The sequence below is a fragment of the Rhinopithecus roxellana genome, chromosome 7 (assembly GCF_007565055.1).
Source record: "Rhinopithecus roxellana isolate Shanxi Qingling chromosome 7, ASM756505v1, whole genome shotgun sequence".
Lineage (NCBI taxonomy): Eukaryota > Metazoa > Chordata > Mammalia > Primates > Cercopithecidae > Rhinopithecus > Rhinopithecus roxellana.
Genome location: NC_044555.1, coordinates 28260849 through 28281464, shown reverse-complemented (window position 1 = coordinate 28281464; position 20616 = coordinate 28260849). Strand labels below are relative to the sequence as shown.

Genomic DNA, 20616 nt, shown 5'->3' with positions numbered 1-20616 from the left:
CTGAAATTAATGTAATTTCTCCAGCTTTCTTTTGGTTAGGTTTTCATGGTATATCTCCATCCCTTTACACATCTCTCTACAGAGAGTTTCCTTATACCTCTCTCTACCCACCCCCACCCCGCCAATTTCCCCTAATAGTAACATCTTGCATTAGTATGGTACATGTGTTACAACTGGTGAATGAATACATTATTATTAACTAAAGTCACATCTTACATTAAGGTTCACTCTTTGTGTTGTTCAGTTCTATGGGTTGTGTCAAATGCATAAAAATCCACCATTACTGTTTCATACAGAATAGTTTTACCGCCCTAAAAATCCCCTGTGCTTTGCTTTTTCATCCCTTTTTCACTCTCTCCTGGCAAGTACTGATCTTTTTACTATCTCTATAGTTTTGCCTTTTCTAGAATGTCATATAGTTGGAATCATATAGTATGTAGCCTTTTCAGACTGGCTTCTTTCAAATAGCAATATGCATTTAAGTTTCCTCCATGTCCATGGCTTGATAGCCCATTTCTTTTTATTGCTGAATAATATTCCATTGTGGATCACTTTGTTTATCCATTCACCTATTGAAGGACATCTTGGTTGCTTCCAGTTTGGGGCCATTATGAATGAAGCTGCTATAAACATCATGTGCAGGCTTTTCTGTAGACATAAGTTTTCAACTCATTGTGGTTCATTTCCTTTTGAAGTTTGTAATTTTTTTTACTGTGAACTCCTTTTCAGTGAGAGTTATTTTCCATGGAAATTCTGTGTACCCTAAGCTATGAAAGCATCACTGCAGAACTATTTGGATTGCCACTGCTGGGGCCCACTGGTTTCACTAATGCAGGAACAATTTATAGGTGAATTTATCAGCTTCGGGGGTTTTGTATTATACTTCAAATGTCCATTTGGAATGCACTCCTACATGTGGTACAGGACTGTGGTTCTGACTTCTTGTAAGTAACCCCTGATTCTTCTTAACATTTTCATTAGCCAGTGGGTGACATCTTTCTAGTTCCTATTTTACACACAGAGATGTCCTTTGTGACTCCCAGCTTTAACCAGGTAGCTCAATTCTAATTCTCTGCACAGTTGTGCCCTGTGGCCTAGAATTCACTTCACACTCATGATTAGAGCCTTAGTCCCCCAACTGCAAAGCCACACAGCTTCAATTTCTGTTCACCCCCTCACTTTAAATTTCTTCTTCATTTTTGTCACATAATAAATTTATTTTCTGGTTTGAGCTTGGCTGCATATTAAATTATTTTTGTTAAATTTGAGCCAGCATTTCTTTGTACTTGCACTCAGGGGAGGTGGTGGTGGTGGGACATGGGGAGGGTCCATCCACATCAGCTCAAGTCATGTTGATAGGAGTTCACTGCTTGGGCATTTAGGGATTAATGTTATTCCATAATATTCCAGTGGAAAGACTTAACAAGTTTGATGATTCATTCATTTTCTTCTAGAAGTCTGGCAAGTTGATGAGCAGATAGATTGCTACAAGGAAAGCCAAGACAAACTTCTGTGGCAAGCTGCATTCATAGGCAAGGAAACACTGAAGGATGAAAGTGGTCAAGAATCCAGAACATGTAGAAAAAGCATTTATCTGAGCACAGAATTTGATTCTGTAAGACAAAGACTCCCTAAATATTATTCATGGGAAAAGGCATTCAAAACATAATTTAAACTTTCTTAGTCAAAATAGAAGCTATGTAAGAAAGAAAGATGATGGATGTAAGGCATATTGGAAAGTATGCCTCCATTCTAATCTTCATAAAGCTCAACCTGCAGAGAGATTTTTTGACCCAAATCAACGAGGGAAAGCCCTCCACCAAAAGCAAGCCCTTAGAAAAAGTCAGAGAAGTCAAACTGGGGAGAAACTCTACAAATGTACTGAATGTGGAAAAGTGTTTATCCAGAAAGCAAACTTAGTTGTACATCAAAGAACTCACACCGGAGAGAAACCTTATGAGTGCTGTGAATGTGCAAAAGCCTTCAGCCAGAAGTCAACCCTCATAGCACACCAGAGAACTCACACAGGGGAGAAGCCCTATGAATGCCGTGAATGTGGAAAAACCTTTATCCAGAAGGCACCACTTGTTAAACATAAGAAAATTCATATGGAGAGAGACCCTATAAATGCAGTGTCTGTGAGAAAGCCTTTAGTGGGAAGTCAACTCTCATTAAACATCAGATCATTCATATGGGAGAAACCTTACAAATGTAATAAATGTGGGAAATCTTTTAGTGTTAAATCAACTCTCATTGTATGTCACAGAACATAAATGCGTAAGTTGCATGCTATTGTGAGTAGTGTGATGAAATTTTACACTGTCCTGCTGTTTCCTGCTCAGGATGGAAATCAGTGAATCTTTTTTTTTTTTTTTTTTTTTTTTTGAGACAGTCTTGCTCTGTCATCCAGACTGGAGTGCAGTGGCACAATCTTGGCTCACTGCAACCTCCACCTCCCGGGTTCAACCGATTCTCCTGCCTCAGCCTCCCGAATAGCTGGGATTACAGGCACATGCCACCATACCCAGCTAATTTTGTATTTTTAGTAGAGACAGAGTTTCACCATGTTGGCCAGCCTGGTCTTGAACTCCTGACCTCAAATGATCTGCCTGCCTCAGCCTCCCAAAATGCTGGAATTACAGGCGTGAGCCACTGCACCCAGCCTGAATCATCCTTTTGTCCAGTATTATATCCATGCTGTATATGCTACCTGCCCATTAGTCCCTTAGCTGTCTCAGTTGTCAGATTGACTGTCATGGGATTGCAGTGCTTGCATTAAAGCTACCCTTACTGTATAATGACCCCAAAGTGCAAGAGTAGTGATGTTGGCAATTTGCATACGCCAAAAATAAGTTATAAAGTGCTTCCTTAAAGTGAAATGGTTAAAGTTCTTGACTTAATAAAGAAACAAAATGTATGCTGAGGTTGTTAAGATTTATAGTAAGAATGAGTCTTCTGTCCAGGAAATTGTGAAGAAGGAAAAAGAAATTTGTGCTAGTTTTGTTGTCACATCTCAAACTGCAAAAGTTATGGCCACAGTGCATGATAAATGCTAAGATGAAAAAGACATTAAATTTGTGGGTGGAAGGCATGAATAGAAATGGGTTCTGACAGCAATCAGGTTCGGTACTATTCACAGTTTCAGGCATCCGCTAGGGATCTTGGAACATATGCCCCATGGATAAGGGAGGACTACTGTACATTGCCATATTGTGCATCAAAGAATTCATTGAGTGTAATCATGTAAATCTAATATACATTTTTTTAAAAAAGCCCTCAGATATCATTTAGCCTTTGGTAGATGTAAGAAAACTCAAAAGTTAAATCATTCAATAAATGATAAATTATTTATTTATGTATTTATTTTGAGACAAGTTCTCACTCTGTCACTTAGGCTGGGATGCAGTGGCATGATCACGGCTCACCAGAGCTTCGACTTCCCAGGCTCAGGTTATCCTCCCACCTCAGCCTCCCGAGTAGTGGGGACTACAAGCACCTGCCTCTACACCCAGCTAATTTTTGTATTTTTTGTAGATGGGGTTTCGCCATGTTGCCCAAGCTAGTCTCGAACTCCTGGGCTCAAGTGATCTGCCCACCTCAGCCTCCCAGAGTGCTAGAATTACAGGTGTGAGCCACTGTGACCAGCCAATAAATGATAAATTCCTTACTCATGAGTTTTAGTACATTGTACATCAAATAATTTATGAAGGGTAGAAACCATGAAGATAGCAAACACTGGAATGCCTTTGGAAAGAAGTGAGGTGTCATCTTATATCAGAGCACTTATGTTCAGCAAACATCAATTTAATAAATTTGATAACCCAGTTTTCCTGTATAATATAAGGAAAATCATGTCTCAGATATGTCATCATCCATTTTATAGAAAAGATCACAGGGGTTACAGTCAAGCACTCAATTATAAATTATACACATATTCTCTGTAGAACAGGTTTAAAAGCTTCTGAAAGTATAAATATATTTTATAATCAGGAGGACAGAGGAAAAACATATTAATCCTTACTAGGCCAATCTCCAAGCTTATCTGTAAATAGATAATCCCTAAATAGATTAGTTTGAGAGCACATGAACCAGCAGGATTCTCAAATAGACCTTGCACATGTATTTTCTCTGTCATCAGTACAAAAGTGGAAGCATCTTATGGAGAAAGATACTCTTCTGGGATACTTTTCTTGAAAAGTCAAAATTTATTCTCAAAAAAGTAATTATGGTGGGGCAATAGGAGGTTCAGAATTTCTAGGAAAGATCCTATAAGAGCAATATTAATTGAAATAAAAATAAGCAACTTGAGTATCCAGTAATAGGTGATTGAGTAACTTGATATATTCATAAATTGGAATCATGCTTCCCTTAATGTATTCATATTTTAAGGAGTTTGGAAAATGTTCTTAGTAAACTAAGACTATAAAACTATGATTTGTGTTGTAAAACGGCATATATAAGAAGGATATGGCCGGGCGTGGTGGCTCATGCCTGCAATCCTAGCACTTTGGGAGGCCAAAGCGGTTGAATCACCTGAGGTCAGGAGTTGGAGACCAGCCTGGCCAACATGGCGAAACCCCGTCTCTACTAAAAATACAAAAATTAGCCAGGTGTGGCAGCGTGTGCCTGTAATCCCAGCTACTCGGGAGCCTGAGGCAGGAGAATCCCTTGAACCCAAGAGGAGGAGGTTGCGGTGAGCTGAGATCGCGCCACTGCACTCTAGCCTGGGCAACAGAGTGACATTCCATCTCAAAAAAAAAAAAAAAAAAAAAAAAGGATATGCAATATGCGCCATTATGAGTTCAGTGTCTCTGGGTTGTAGGAATATAGGCAAATTTTTTATTAGTAAAAAGTTAGATACATGTGTATATATTTATATTACATTTCTATCTTGCCTGTGTTTATTCTCACATGTGGAGAGAAATACACAAAAAAGGAAGAAAAGAGAAGGAAGAAACTACACCCTACTATTAACACTTATATTTGGAACTAAAATTATTGATTTTTTAATGCTTCTGATTATACTCTTAAATTTCAAGAAACTACCAAGAAGAATTATTTAAAATGTCTTTTATGTAGTTTTCTTTATCCCTCCTTATTTTTCTATTCAGTTTTATTTTCAATATATTACACTATTCTACTACTTTCTATTCTGCACACATCATCCCATTTTGAAAAGGCTACACATATTCTCTATTTTCCATATGGTTGTCTGTTTGATCTCATTGTTAGAAGAATATATTCTACAACGTTGAGAAAGTGTATCTTAGGATTTTAACTGGGAGAGTGATTTTCTAATGAGAGCTAAAACATCATCTTGCTTTTACACTTCATCCTCACAAATCCTGTGACCTAAATTGGAAGATACCAGATTTTACATATGAGAAAACACTGTAGTGAGTAACTCAAGGTCCCATGGGTAAGAAGAACAAACTGACAAAAACCCAAACCTTCAGAAACCACATATAAATTCTGATACCAGTGATTGCTATTGGATAACTATTTTCTCTTTTCCTCTTTTTTCCGTATTCCCTGTCACCAGCTCACAAAATGCACTGTGGTGAGTATCTCTTAATATTGATTTGTTATGAAAGTAAAGGCTTTTCATTTTATAAAAGCGTTACATTGATGAATTCCACTGATTCTCATGGCAATACTATTAAGTAGGGAAGATGATGACAGTCCCACCTCCACCAATCACACATACCCTCTGATATTTTACAGAAGAAAAAGCAAAATCATAAGGAGTTTGTTTACTTAAAACTCTTGGAAAACAAGAAATATAGCAAGCATTAGCCACTGATACACATTCCGTGTGGCACCATGCAGACAATCTGTGTTCCTCTGCGATGTCTTTCATCCCTCTATACCTCACCCAATGGAAGAGAGGAGGGAACATCTTATGTGGTAATTTAGTATCTTCTCATTTTTGTCTTGGATTTAAATGTTGAATAAGAAAGTAATAACCAGACCCTCATTTCCATGTATATTGTAGTTGGTATTGCCAGGCCAGCAATCATGCTGCAATAAGTTGTTGGTGGGGCAGGGGGTGGAGGATGGGGAGATCAGTTGAAAAAAGTTTAAAGATATTGCCAAGCTGCGGAAACAATGAGTTCTAGATTAATTAAAATTCCAGAAAGTGAAGTGCTTTTTCTAGGGGAGTTGACAATTGCTGACCATTATCTGGGGGCACTTGCTGATTTTCACTGTGAGCTGAGGATGGAGCTTGGTCTAGGCTGATAGACTTTACAAGAGGAAGAGATCCAGAAGGGCTTTTGGAAGTTATATAGGGCTGACTTAGAAACTAGAAGAGCTTCAAGCACATGACTAGTTTTCTCACAGGACATTTGCTAAGTTTGTGATGGTGTGGGAGGTTAGGGAACTGGGCCAGAAAGGCAGTCTCTCTACTTTGGAAGCAGTGCAAATAAGAGAAGGGGCTTGCCACAGTCATGAGAAAGAAGGCTAAAAAGCTCAGCTCAAAACCCATGAAGGGGAGAACTAAATCTCAAGCATTTTTTCTAGTCTGAGGAGATAGACCAAACAGGCTCTCCAGCAAAAGTGCAGGAGGGAAACACCTGAGGAACAGTGATGAACAAGAGCTGGGTTGTGTTAGTAACACTAAAGCCCTGATTGTTTAAGGTGATCAGTGCCTTACTTTACCTCTCTTATCTTTAGAGGAAAAGATAAACCCAATAAACTACAGTCTCTACAGTTTGTTTTTTTGGCTTGGGGTTTCACTGTCACCCAGGCTGGAGTGTAGTGCTGTGACCATGGCTCACTGAGGCCTCAACCTCCTGGGCTCAAGAAATCCTCCCACTCAGCCTCCTACTCAGCCTCTTCAGTAGCTGGGACTACAGGTATACACTACCATGCCTGGCTAATTTTGTAGTTTTGTGGAGATGGACTCTTGCTATGTTGCCCAGGCTGGTCTCTAACTCCTCACTTCAAGTGATCCTCCTGCCTCAGACTCCCAAAGTGCTGGGATTACAGGTGTGAGGCACCGCACCCAGTCATCTACAGTTTTTAAAATACACAATGACCCCAAAATTAAAGATTATTAGATGCGAGAAAAGGCAGAGAAATTCAGCTGTTAGGACAAAATGGGCCAGGCACAGTGGCTCACACCTATAATCCCAGCACTTTGGAATGCCTAGGTGGGAGGACTGATTGAGCCCAGGAGTTTCAGACCAGCCTGACTGATATGGTTTGGCTGTATCCCCACCCAAATCTCATCTTGAATTGTAGCTCCCATAATCCCCACATGTGGGAGGGACCTGGTGGGGGGTAATTGAATCGTGGGGGTGGTTATCCTCATGCTGTTATGATAGTGACTGAGTTCTCACGAGATCTGATGGCTTTATAAGGGGCTGTTCCCCCCTTGCTCAGCACTTCTCTGCTGCCACCTTGTGAAGAAGGACATGTTTGCTTCCCCTCCCATCATGATTGTAAGTTTCCTGAGACTTTCCCAGCCATGTGGAACTGCGAGTTAATTCCTTTATAAATTACCTAGTCTAGGGTATTTCTTCATAGCAGCGCGAGAATGGACTAACACAGTAAATTGGTACCAGGAGTGGGGTGCTGCTATAAGGACAACTGAAAATGTGGAAGCAACTTTGGAACTGGTTAACAGACAGAGACTGGAACAGTTTGGAGGGTTCAGAAGAAGACAGGAAAATGTGGGAAAGTTTGGGACTTCCTAGAGACTTGGAGGGCTCAGAAGACAGGAAGATGTGGGAAAGTTTGGAACTTCCTAGAGACTTGTTGAATGGCTTTGACCAAAATGCTGATAGTGATATGGACAATGAAGTCCAGGCTGAAGTGGTCTCAGATGGAGATGCAGAACTTGTTGGGAACTGGAGCAAAGGTGACTCTTGCTATGCTTTAGCAAAAAGACTAGGCCAGGCACGGTGGCTCATGCCTGTAATCCCAGCACTTTGGGAGTCTGAGGTGGGCAGATCACTTGAGGCCAGAAGTTCAAGACCAGCCTCAACAACATAGTAAAACCCTGTCTCTACCAAAAATACACAAAATCAGCTGGGTGTGGTGGCGAATGCCTGTAATCCCAGGTATTTGGGAGGCTGAGGCAGGAGAATTGCTTGAACCTGGGAGGCGGAGGTTGCAGTGAGCTGAGATCAAACCACTATACTCCAGAGTCTGGTTGACAGAGTGAGACCCTGTCAAAAAAAAAAAAAAAAAAAAGTACTAGCAGCAACATTTTGCCCCTGCCCTAGAGATCTGTGTAACTTTGAACTTGAGAGAGATAACTTAGGGTATTTGGTGGAAGACATTTCTTTCTTTCTTTCTTTCTTTTTTTTTTTTTTTGGTCTCTTTTTTTTTTTTTTTTTTAATCATACTTTAATAGGTTATATGTGCAGAATGTGCAGGTTTGTCACAAAGGTATACATGTGCCATGTTGGTTTGCTTCACCCATCAACTTGTCATTTACATTAGGTATTTCTCCTAATGCTATCCCTCCCCCAGCCCCCCAGCCCCCAAAAGGCCCCAGTGTGTGATGTTCCCTGCCCTATGTCTAGGTGTTCTGATTGTTCAATTCCCACCTATGAGTGAGAACATGCAGTGCTTGGTTTTCTGTTCTTATGACAGTTTGCTGAGAATGATGGTTTCCAGCTTCATCCATGTCCCTGCAAAGGACATGAACTAATCCTTTTTTATGGTGGCATAGTATTCCATGGTGTATATGTGCCACATTTTCTTAATCCAGTCTATCATTAATGGACATTTGGGTTGGTTCCAAGTTTTTGCTCTTGTGAATAGTGCTGCAATAAAACATATGTGTGCATGTGTTGTTACAGTACCATGATTTATAATTCTTTGGGTATATACCCAGTAATGGGATGAGTTGGTCAAATGGTATTTCTAGTTCTAGATCCTTGAGGAATCACCACACTGTCTTCCACAATGGTTGAACTAATTTACACTCCCATCAACAGTATAAAAGCATTCCTATTTCTCCACATCCTCTCCAGCATCTGTTGTTTCCTGACTTTTTAATGATCGCCATTCTAACTGGCATGAGATGGTATATCATTGTGGTTTGGATTCGCATTTCTCTGATGACCAGTGATGATGAACGTTTTTTCATATGTCTGTTGGCTGCATAAATGTCTTCTTTTGAGAAGTGTCTGTTCATATCCTTTGCCCACTTTTTGATGGGGTTGCTTGTTTTTTTTTTTCTTGTAAATTTGTATAAGTTCTTTGTAGTTTCTGGATATTAGCCTTTTGAGTTGCCTCTTCACTCTGATGATAGTTTCTTTTGCTCTGCAGAAGCTCTTTAGTTTATTTAGATCCCATTTGTCTATTTTGGCTTTTGTTGCCATTGCTTTTGGTGTTTTAGTCATGAAGTCTTTGCCCATGCCTGTGTCCTGAATGGTATTGCCGAGGTTTTCTTCTAGGGTTTTTATGGTTTTAGGTGTTACATTTAAGTCTTTAATCCATCTTAATTTTTGTATAAGGTGTAAGGAAGGGATCCAGTTTCAGCTTTCTACATATGGCTAGCCAGTTTTCCCAGCACCATTTGTTAAACAGGGAATCCTTTCCCCATTTCTTGTTTTTGTCAGGTGTGTCAAAGATCAGATGGTTGTAGATGTGTGGCATTATTTCTGAGGCCTCTGTTCTGTTCCATTGGTCTATATATCTGTTTTGGTACCAGTACCATGCTGTTTTGGTTACTGTAGCCTTGTAATGTAGTTTGAAGCCAGGTAGTGTGATGCCTCCAGCTTTGTTCTTTTTGCTTAGGATTGTCTTGGCTATGCAAGCTCTTTTTTGGTTCCATATGAACTTTAAAGTCGTTTTTTCCAATTCTGTGAAGAAAGTCATTGGTAGCTTGATGGGGATGGCATTGCATCTATAAATTACCTTGGGTAGTATGGCCATTTTCACGATATTGATTCTTCCTATCTATGAGCATGGAATGTTCTTCCATTTGTTTGTGTCCTCTTATTTTGTTGAGCAGTGGTTTGTAGTTCTCCTTTAAGAGGTCCTTTACATCCCTTGTAAGTTGGATTCCTAGGTATTTTATTCTCTTTGAAGCAATTGTGAATGGAAGTTCATTCCTGATTTGGCTCTCTGCTTGTCTGTTACTGGTGTATAAGAATGCTTGTGATTTTTGCATATTAATTTTGTATCCTGAGACTTTGCTGAAGTTGCTTATCAGCTTAAGGAGATTTTGGGCTGAGACGATGGGGTTTTCTAAATATACAATCATGTCATCTGCAAACAGGGACAATTTGACTTCTTCTTTTCCTAACTGAATACCCTTTATTTCTTTCTCTTGCCTGATTGTCCTGGCCAGAACTTCCAACACTATATTGAATAGGAGTGGTGAGAGAGGGCATCCTTGTCTTGTGCCGGTTTTCAAAGGGAATGCTTCCAATTTTTGCCCATTCAGTGTAATATTGGCTGTGGGTTTGTCATAAATAGCTGTTATCATTTTGAGATACGTTCCGTTGATACCTAGTTTATTGAGAGTTTTTAGCATGAAGGGCTGTTGAATTTTGTCAAAGGCCTTTTCTCCATCTATTGCGATAATCATGTGGTTTTTGTTGTTGGTTCTGTTTATGTGATGGATTACATTTATTGATTTGCGTATGTTGAACCAGCCTTGCATCCCAGGGATGAAGCCAACTTGATTGTGGTGGATAGGCTTTTTGATGTGCTGCTGGATCTGGCTTGCCAATATTTTATTGAGGATTTTCGCATCAATCTTCATCAGGGATATTGGCCTAAAATTCTCTTTTTTTGTTGTGTCTCTTCCAGGCTTTGGTATCAGGACGATGCTGGCCTCATAAAATGAGTTAGGGAGGATTCCCTCTTTTTCTATTGATCAGAATATTTTCAGAAGGAATGGTACCAGCTCCTCTTTGTACCTCTTGTAGAATTCAGCTGTGAATCCGTCTGGTCCTGGACTTTTTTTGGTTGGTAGGCTATTGCCTCAATTTCAGAACCTGTTATTGGTCTATTCAGGGATTCAAATTCTTCCTGGTTTAGTCTTGGGAGGGTGTATGTGTCCAGGAATTTATCCATTTCTTCTAGCTTTTCTAGTTTATTATTCACGTAGAGGTGTTTATAGTATTCTCTGATGGTAGTTTGTATTTCTGTGGGATCAGTGGTGATATCCCCTTTATCATTTTTTATTGTGTCTATTTGATTCTTCTCTCTTTTCTTATTAGTCTTGCTAGTGGTCTATCAATTTTGTTGATCTTTTCAAAAAACCAGCTCCTGGATTCATTGCTTTTTTGAAGGTTTTTGTGTGTGTGTGTGTGTGTGTGTGTGTGTGTGTGTGTCTCTATCTCCTTCAGTTCTGCTCTGATCTTAGTTATTTCTTGTCTATTGCTAGCTTTTGAATTTGTTTGCTCTTGCTTCTCTAGTTGTTTTAATTGTGATGTTAGGGTGTCAATTTTAGATCTCTCCTGCTTTCTCTTGTGTGCATTTAGTGCTATAAATTTCCCTCTACACACTGCTTTAAATGTGTCCCAGAGATTCTGTTACGTTGTGTCTTTGTTCTCATTGGTTTCAAAGAACATCTTTATTTCTGCTTTCATTCTGTTATTTACCCAGTAGTCATTCAGGAGCAGGTTGTTCAGTTTCCATGTAGTTGTGTGGTTTTGAGTGAGTTTCTTAATGCTGAGTTCTAATTTGATTGCACTGTGGTCTGAGAGAGAGTTTGTTGTGATTTCTATTCTTTTACATTTGCTGAGGAGTGTTTTACTTCCAATTATATGTTCAATTTTAGAATAAGTGGGATGTGGTGCTTAGAAGAATGTATATTCTGTTGATTGGAGTGGAGAGTTCTGTAGATGTCTATTAGGTGTGCTTCATCCAGAGCTGAGTTCAAGTCCTGAATATCCTTGTTAGCCTTCTGTCTCGTTGATCTAATATTGACAGTGGGGTGTTAAAGTCTCCCATTATTATTGTGTGGGAGTCTAAGTCTCTTTGTAGGTCTTTAAGGACTTGCTTTATGAATCTGGGTCCTCCTGTATTGGGTGCATATATATTTAGGATAGTTAGCTCTTTTTGTTGAATTGATCCCTTTACCATTATTTAATGGCCTTCTTTGTCTCTTTTCATCTTTGTTGGTTTAAAGTCTGTTTTATCAGAGACTAGGATTGCAACCCCTGCTTTTTTTTCCTTTCCATTTGCTTGGTAGATCTTCCTCCATCCCTTTATTTTGAGCCTATCTGTGTCTTTGCACATGAGATGTGTCTCCTGAATACAGCACACTGATGGGTCCTGACTCTATCCAATTTGCCAGTCTGTGTCTTTTAATTGGAGCATTTAGCCCATTTACATTTAAGGTTAATATTGTTATGTATGAATTTGATCCTGTCATTATGATGCTAGCTGGTTAGTTCGCCTGTTAATTGATGCAGTTTCTTCATAGCATTGATGATCTTTACAATTTGGCATGTTTTTGCAGTGGCTGGTACTGGTTGTTCCTTTCCATGTTTAGTGCTTCCTTCAGGAGCTCTGTAAGGCAGGCCTGGTTGTGACAAAATCTCTCCGCATTTGCTTGTCTATAAAGGAGTTTATTTCTCCTTCATTTATGAAGCTTAGTTTGGCTGGATATGAAATCCTGGGTTAAAAATTCTTTTCTTTAAGAATGTTGAGGCCAGGCATGGTGGCTCACGCCTGTAATCCCAGCACTTTGGGAGGTCGAGGCGGGCAGATCATGAGCCCAGGAGATTGAGGGCATCCTGGCTAACACGGTGAAACCCCGTCTCTACCAAAAATACAAAAAACTTAGCTGGGCATGGTGGCACACACCTGTAGTCCCAGCTACTCGGGAGGCTGAGGCAGGAGAATGGCGTGAACCCAGGAGGCAGAGCTTGCAGTGAGCCAAGATCGCACCACTGCACTCCAGCCTGGGTGACAGAGCAAGACTCTGTCTCAAAAAAAAAAAAAAAAAGAAAAAAAGAAAAAAAAGAAAGAAAAAAAGAAAGAATGTCAAATATTTGCCCCCACTCTCTTCTGGCTTCTAGGGTTTCTGCAGAGAGCTCTGCTGTTAGTCTGATGGGCTTCCCTTTGTTGGTAACCCCACCTTTCTCTCTGGTTGCCCTTAACAGTTTTTCCTTCATTTTAACCTTGGTGAATCTGACAATTATATGTCTTGGGGTTGCTCTTCTTGTAGAGTATCTTTGTGGTGTTCTCTGTATTTCCTGAATTTGAATGTTGGCCTGCCTTGCTAGGTTGGGGAAGTTCTCCTGGATAATATCCTGAAGAGTGTTTTCCAACTTGGTTCTGTTCTCCCCGTCACTTTCAGGTACACCAACCAAACGTAGATTTGGTCTTTTCACATAGTCCCATATTTCTTGGAGGCTTTCTTCATTTCTTTTCACTCGTTTTTCTCTAATCCTATCTTCTCACTTTATTTTATTAATTTGATCTTCAATCACTGATATCCTTTATTCTGCTTGATTGAATCAGCTATTGAAGCTTGTGTATGCTTCACGAAGTCCTTGTACTGTGGTTTTCAGCTCCATCAGGTCATTTAAGCTCTTCTCTACACTGGTTATTCTAGTTACCCTTTCATCTAACCTTTTTTCAAGGTTTTTAGCTTCCTTGTGACGGGTTAGAACATGCTCCTTTAGCTCGGAGAAGTTTGTTATTACTGACCTTCTGAAGCCTACTTCTGTCAACCCATCAAACTCATTCTCCATCCAGCTTTGTTCCCTTGCTGGGGGGAGTTGTGTTCCTTTGGAAGTTTAGAGGCATTTTGGTTTTTGGAATTTTCAGCCTTTCTGCTCTGGTTTCTCCCCATCTTTTGGTTTTATCTACCTTTGGCCTTTGATGTTGGTGACCTACAGATGGGGTTTTGGTGTGGATGTCCTTTTTGTTGATGTTGATGCTATTCCTTTTGTTTGTTAGTTTTCCTTTTAACAGGACAGGCCCCTCAGCTGCAGGTCTATTGGAGTTTGCTGGAGGTTCACTCCAGACCCTGTTTGCCTGGGTATCACCAGCAGAGGTTGCAGAACAGCAAATATTGCTGCCTGATCCTTCCTCTGGAAGCTTCATCCCAGAGGGGCACCTGCCTGTATGAGGTGTCTGTCAGCCCCTACTGGGAGATGTCTCCCAGTCAGGCTACATGGGGGTCAGGGACCCACTTGAGGAGGCAGTCTGTCCATTATTGGAGCTTGAATGCCGTGATGGGAGAACCACTGCTCTCTTCAGAGCTGTCAGGCAAGCACATTTAAGTCTGGAGAAGCTATCTGCTACCTTTTGTTCAGATATGCCCTGCCCCCAGAGGTGAAATCTAGAGAGGCAGTAGGCCTTGCTGAGCTGTGGTAGGCTCCGCCCAGTTCGAGTTTCCTGGCCTCTTTGTTTACATTGTGAGCACAAAACCACCTACTCAAGCCTCAGCAATGGCCGACCCCCACTCCCCTCGCCAAGCTCATGCCTCCCAGGTCGATCTCAGATTGCTGTGCTAGCCCTGAGCAAGGCTCCATGGGCGTGGGACCTGCCGAGCCAGGCATGGGAGGGGATCTCCTGGTCTGCCAGTTGCGAAGACTCTGGGAAAAGTACAGTATTTGGGCAGGAGTGTACCACTCCTCCAGTACAGTCACTTCCGGCTTCCCTTGGCTAGGAAAGGGAAATCCCCTGACCCCTTGCACTTCCCAGGTGAGGCGACACCCCACCCTGCTTCGGCTCACCCTCCATGGGCTGCACCCACTGTCCCAATGAGATGAACCGGGTACCTCAGTTGGAAATGCAGAAATCAGCCGTCTTTTGCGTCAGTCTCACTGGGAGCTATAGACCGGAGCTGTTCCTATTTAGCCATCTTGGAAGCAACCCTCCTGCTTTTGTTTTTTAGACAGAGTTTCACTCTGTCACCAGCCTGGAGTGCAGTAGTGCGATCTTGGCTCACTGCAACCTCCGCCTCCCAGGTTCAAGTGATTCTTCTGCCTCAGCCTCCCGAATAGCTGGGACTACAGGCACACACCACCATGCCCAGCTAATTTTGCAATTTTTGTATTTTTAGTAGAGACAGGGTTTCACCATGTTGGCCAGGATGTTCTTGATCTCTTGACCTCGTGATCCACCCACCTCAGCCTCCCAAAGTACTGGGATTACAGGCGTGAACCACCATGCCCAGCCAGTGGAAGAAATTTCTAAGCAGCAAAGTGTTCAAGAGGAAAGCAGAGCAGAAGACTTTGGAAAATTTGAGGCCTGATGATGCGATAGAAAAGAAAAACCTATTTTCTAGGGAGAAATTCAAGCCTGCTGCAGATATTTGCATAAATAACGAGGAACTGAATGTTAATCACCAAGATGATGGGGAAAATGTCTCCAAGGAATGTCAGAGGTGTTCTTGGCAGCCCCTCCCATCACAGGCTCAGAGGCCTAGGAGGGAAATATGGTTTCCTGGGCTGGGCCCAGAGCCCTCCTGCTCTGCGCAGCTTTGGGACATGGTGCCCTGTGTCCCAACTGCTTCAGCTCCAGCTGTGGCTAAAAGCGGCTAAGGTACAGCTTAGGTCATTGCTTCAGAGTGGGCAAGTCCCAAGCCTTGGCAGCTTCCACGTGGTGGTGAGCCTGTGGGTACACATAAGTCAAGAAATGAGGTTTGGGAATTTCCACCTAGACTTCAGAGAATGTCTGGAAATGCCTGGATGCCCAGGCAGAAGTTTGCTGCAGGGGCAGAGCCCTCGTGGAGAACCTCTGCTAGGGCAGTGCAGAAGGGAAATGTGGGGTTGGAGCCCCCACACCGAGTCCCCACTGGGGCACTGCCTGTTGGATCTGTGGAAAGAGGGCCACCATCCTCCAGACCCCAGAATTGTAGATCCACCGACGGCTTGCACTGTGCTCCTGGAAAAGCCGCAGACATTCAACACCAGCCAGTGAAAACAGCCAGGAGAGGGGTACACCCTGCAAAGCCACAGGGGTGGAGCTGCCCAAGGCCTTGGGAGCCCATCTCTTATGTCAGCATGATCTGGATGTGAGACATGGAGTCAAAGGAGATCATTTTGGAACTGTAAGGTTTAATGACTGCTGTATTGGATTTTGGACTGGCATGGGTCCTGCAGCCCCTTTGTTTTTCTCCCATTTGGAACAGGTGTATTTACCCAATGTCTGTACCCGCCCCACCCCACCCAATATATCTAGGAAGTAACTAGCTTGCTTTTGATTTTGCAGGCTCCTAGGCAGAAGGCAGTTGCCTTTTCTCAGATGATATTTGGGACTTGAACTTTTGAGTTAATGCTGGAATAAGACTTTGGGGGACTGTTGGAAGGTTATGATTGTGTTTTGAAATGTGAGGGTATGAGATGTGGGAGGGGCCAGGGGTGGAATGATATGGTTTGGCTGTGTCCCCACCCACATCTCATCTTGAATTGTAGTTCCCATAATCCCCACGTGTTGTTGGAGGGACCCAGTGGGAGGTAACTGAATCATGGGGGCAGTCACCCTTATGCTGTTCTCGTAAGATATGATGGTTTCATAAGTGGCCTTTCCCCCTTTGCTCAGCACTTCTCTCTCTCGCTGCCTTGTGAAGAAGGACATGTTTGCTTCCCCTTCCACCATGATTGTAAGTTCCCTGAGGCCTTCTAAGCCATGCTGAACTGTGAGTCAATTAAACCTCTTTCCTTTATAAAGTACCCAGTCTCAGATATTTCTTTATACCAGCATGAGAACAGATTGATACACTGGGCAACATAGGGGGACCCTGTCTCTATAAAAAAAAAAAAAATTAAAAAAAAAATGAGCTGAGCATAGTGGTGTGTGCTTGTGGTCCCCACTACTAGGGAGGCTAAGCTGGGAGGATCACTTGAGCCCAGGAGGTCAAGACAGCAGTGAGCCATAACCGTGCCACTGTACTCCAGCTGGGGCAAAAAAACAAGACCTTGTCTCAAAAAAGAAAAAAAAAAAAAAAAAAAAAGAACAACAGTTGTGATAGGTGGAATTCTTTTTTTTTTTTTTTTTTTTTTTTTTTTTTTTTTTTTTTTTTTTTTTTTTTTTATTATTTTTTTTTTTTTTTATTATACTTTAAGTTCTAGGGTACATGTGCATAACGTGCAGGTTTGTTACATATGTATACTTATGCCATGTTGGTGTGCTGCACCCATCAACTCGTCAGCACCCATCAATTCATCATTTATATCATGTATAACTCCCCAATGCAATCCCTCCCTCCTCCCCCCTCCCCCCTCCCCATGATAGACCCCAGTGTGTGATGTTCCCCTTCCCGAGTCCAAGTGATCTCATTGTTCAGTTCCCACCTATGAGTGAGAACATGCGGTGTTTGGTTTTCTCTTCTTGTGATAGTTTGCTAAGAATGATGGTTTCCAGCTGCATCCATGTCCCTACAAAGGACGCAAACTCATCCTTTTTTATGGCTGCATAGTATTCCATGGTGTATATGTGCCACATTTTCTTAATCCAGTCTGTCACAGATGGACATTTGGGTTGATTCCAAGTCTTTGCTATTGTGAATAGTGCCGCAATAAACATACGTGTACATGTGTCTTTGTAGTAGACTAATTTATAATCCTTTGGGTATATACCCAGTAGTGGGATGGCTGGGTCATATGGTACATCTAGTTCTAGATCCTTGAGGAATTGCCATACTGTTTTCCATAATGGTTGAACTAGTTTACAATCCCACCAACAGTGTAAAAGTGTTCCTATTTCTCCACATCCTCTCCAACACCTGTTGTTTCCTGACTTCTTAATGATTGCCATTCTAACTGGTGTGAGATGGTATCTCATTGTGGTTTTGATTTGCATTTCTCTGATGGCCAGTGATGATGAGCATTTTTTCATGTGTCTGTTGGCTGTATGAATATCTTCTTTTGAGAAATGTCTGTTCATATCCTTTCCCCACTTTTTGATGGGGTTGTTTGTTTTTTTCTCGTATATTTGTTTGAGTTCTTTGTAGATTCTGGATATTAGCCCTTTGTCAGATGAGTAGGTTGCAAAAATTTTCTCCCATTCTGTAGGTTGCCTGTTCACTCTGATGGTAGTTTCTTTTGCTGTGCAAAAGCTCTTTAGTTTAATTAGATCCCATTTGTCAATTATGGCTTTTGCTGCCGTTGCTTTTGGTGTTTTAGACATGAAGTCCTTGCCCATGCCTATGTCCTGAATGGTACTACCTAGATTTTCTTCTAGGGTTTTTATGGTATTAGGTCTAACATTTAAGTCTCTAATCCATCTTGAATTAATCTTCGTATAAGGGGTAAGGAAAGGATCCAGTTTCAGCTTTCTACTTATGGCTAGCCAATTTTCCCAGCACCATTTATTAAATAGGGAATCCTTTCCCCATTTCTTGTTTCTCTCAGGTTTGTCAAAGATCAGATGGCTGTAGATGTGCGGTATTATTTCTGAGGACTCTGTTCTGTTCCATTGGTCTATATCTCTGTTTTGGTACCAGTACCATGCTGTTTTGGTTACTGTAGCCTTGTAGTATAGTTTGAAGTCAGGTAGCGTGACGCCTCCAGCTTTGTCCTTTTGACTTAGGATTGTCTTGGCAATGCGGGCTCTTTTTTGGTTCCATATGAACTTTAAAGCAGTTTTTTCCAATTCCGTGAAGAAAGTCATTGGTAGCTTGATGGGGATGGCATTGAATCTATAAATAACCTTGGGGAGTATGGCCATTTTCACGATATTGATTCTTCCTATCCATGAGCATGGTATGTTCTTCCATTTGTTTGTGTCCTCTTTGATTTCACTGAGCAGTGGTTTGTAGTTCTCCTTGAAGAGGTCCTTTACATCCCTTGTAAGCTGGATTCCTAGGTATTTTATTCTCTTTGAAGCAATTGTGAATGGAAGTTCATTCCTGATTTGGCTCTCTGCTTGTCTGTTGCTGGTGTATAAGAATGCTTGTGATTTTTGCACATTAATTTTGTATCCTGAGACTTTGCTGAAGTTGCTTATCAGCTTAAGGAGATTTTGGGCTGAGACGATGGGGTTTTCTAAATATACAATCATGTCATCTGCAAACAGGGACAATTTGACTTCTTCTTTTCCTAACTGGATACCCTTGATTTCTTTCTCTTGCCTGATTGCCCTAGCCAGAACTTCCAACACTATGTTGAATAGGAGTGGTGAGAGAGGGCATCCCTGTCTTGTGCCAGTTTTCAAAGGGAATTTTTCCACTTTTTGCCCATTCAGTATGATATTGGCTGTGGGTTTGTCATAAATAGCTCTTATTATTTTGAGGTACGTTCCATCAATACCGAATTTATTGAGCGTTTTTAGCATGAAGGGCTGTTGAATTTTGTCAAAAGCCTTTTCTGCATCTATTGAGACAATCATGTGGTTCTTGTCTTTGGTTCTGTTTATATGCTGGATTACGTTTATTGATTTGCGAATGTTGAACCAGCCTTGCATCCCAGGGATGAAGCCCACTTGATCATGGTGGATAAGCTTTTTGATGTGCTGCTGAATCCGGTTTGCCAGTATTTTATTGAGGATTTTTGCATCAATGTTCATCAGGGATATTGGTCTAAAATTCTCTTTTTTTGTTGTGTCTCTGCCAGGCTTTGGTATCAGGATGATGTTGGCCTCATAAAATGAGTTAGGGAGGATTCCCTCTTTTTCTATTGATTGGAATAGTTTCAGAAGGAATGGTACCAGCTCCTCCTTGTACCTCTGGTAGAATTCAGCTGTGAATCCATCTGGTCCTGGACTTTTTTTGGTGGGTAGGCTATTAATTGTTGCCTCAATTTCAGAGCCTGCTATTGGTCTATTCAGGGATTCAACTTCTTCCTGGTTTAGCCTTGGGAGAGTGTAAGTGTCCAGGAAATTATCCATTTCTTCTAGATTTTCTAGTTGATTTGCGTAGAGGCGTTTATAGTATTCTCTGATGGTAGTTTGTATTTCTGTGGGGTCAGTGGTGATATCCCCTTTATCATTTTTTATTGCATCTATTTGATTCCTCTCTCTTTTTTTCTTTATTAGCCTTGCTAGCGGTCTGTCAATTTTGTTGATCTTTTCAAAAAACCAACTCCTGGATTCATTGATTTTTTGGAGGGTTTTTTGTGTCTCTATCTCCTTCAGTTCTGCTCTGATCTTAGTTATTTCTTGCCTTCTGCTAGCTTTTGAATGTGATTGCTCTTGCCTCTCTAGTTCTTTTAATTGTGATGTTAGAGTGTCAATTTTAGATCTTTCCTGCTTTCTCTTGTGGGCATTTAGTGCTATAAATTTCCCTCTACACACTGCTTTAAATGTGTCCCAGAGATTCTGGTATGTTGTATCTTTGTTCTCATTGGTTTCAAAGAACATCTTTATTTCCGCTTTCATTTCGTTATGTACCCAGTAGTCATTCAGGAGCAGGTTGTTCAGTTTCCAGGTAGTTGAGCGGTTTTGATTGAGTTTCTTAGTCCTGAGTTCTAGTTTGATTGCACTGTGGTCTGAGAGACAGTTTGTTATAATTTCTGTTCTTTTACATTTGCTGAGGAGTACTTTACTTCCGATTATGTGGTCAATTTTGGAATAAGTGCGATGTGGTGCTGAGAAGAATGTATATTCTGTTGATTTGGGGTGGAGAGTTCTATAGATGTCTATTAGGTCCGCTTGGTGCAGAGATGAGTTCAATTCCTGGATATCCTTGTTAACTTTCTGTCTCGTTGATCTGTCTAATGTTGACAGCGGAGTGTTGAAGTCCCC

The 20616-nt window shown here is 41.3% G+C and overlaps 1 protein-coding gene across 10 annotated transcripts in view; it reads left to right on the top strand.

Annotated features, from left to right (window-relative positions):
- The window catches only part of KRBOX4 (KRAB box domain containing 4), a 41428-nt gene extending 25318 nt beyond the window's left edge, over positions 1–16110 (top strand). For 2 of the 10 annotated variants that reach the window (XM_030934301.1, XM_030934298.1), the window contains exon 7: positions 1455–3351. Coding sequence is in view for 3 of the 10 variants with exons in the window: in XM_030934294.1 (XP_030790154.1) it covers positions 1455–1669 (215 nt within the window). In the remaining 7 variants the exon portion in view is untranslated. Of the gene's footprint in view, positions 1–729; positions 3384–14995 lie in introns of those variants that run through there. The other 8 variants (XM_030934300.1, XM_030934296.1, XR_004058397.1 and 5 more) reach the window with 7 other exon arrangements.
- Positions 16111–20616: the final 4506 nt, after the last annotated feature.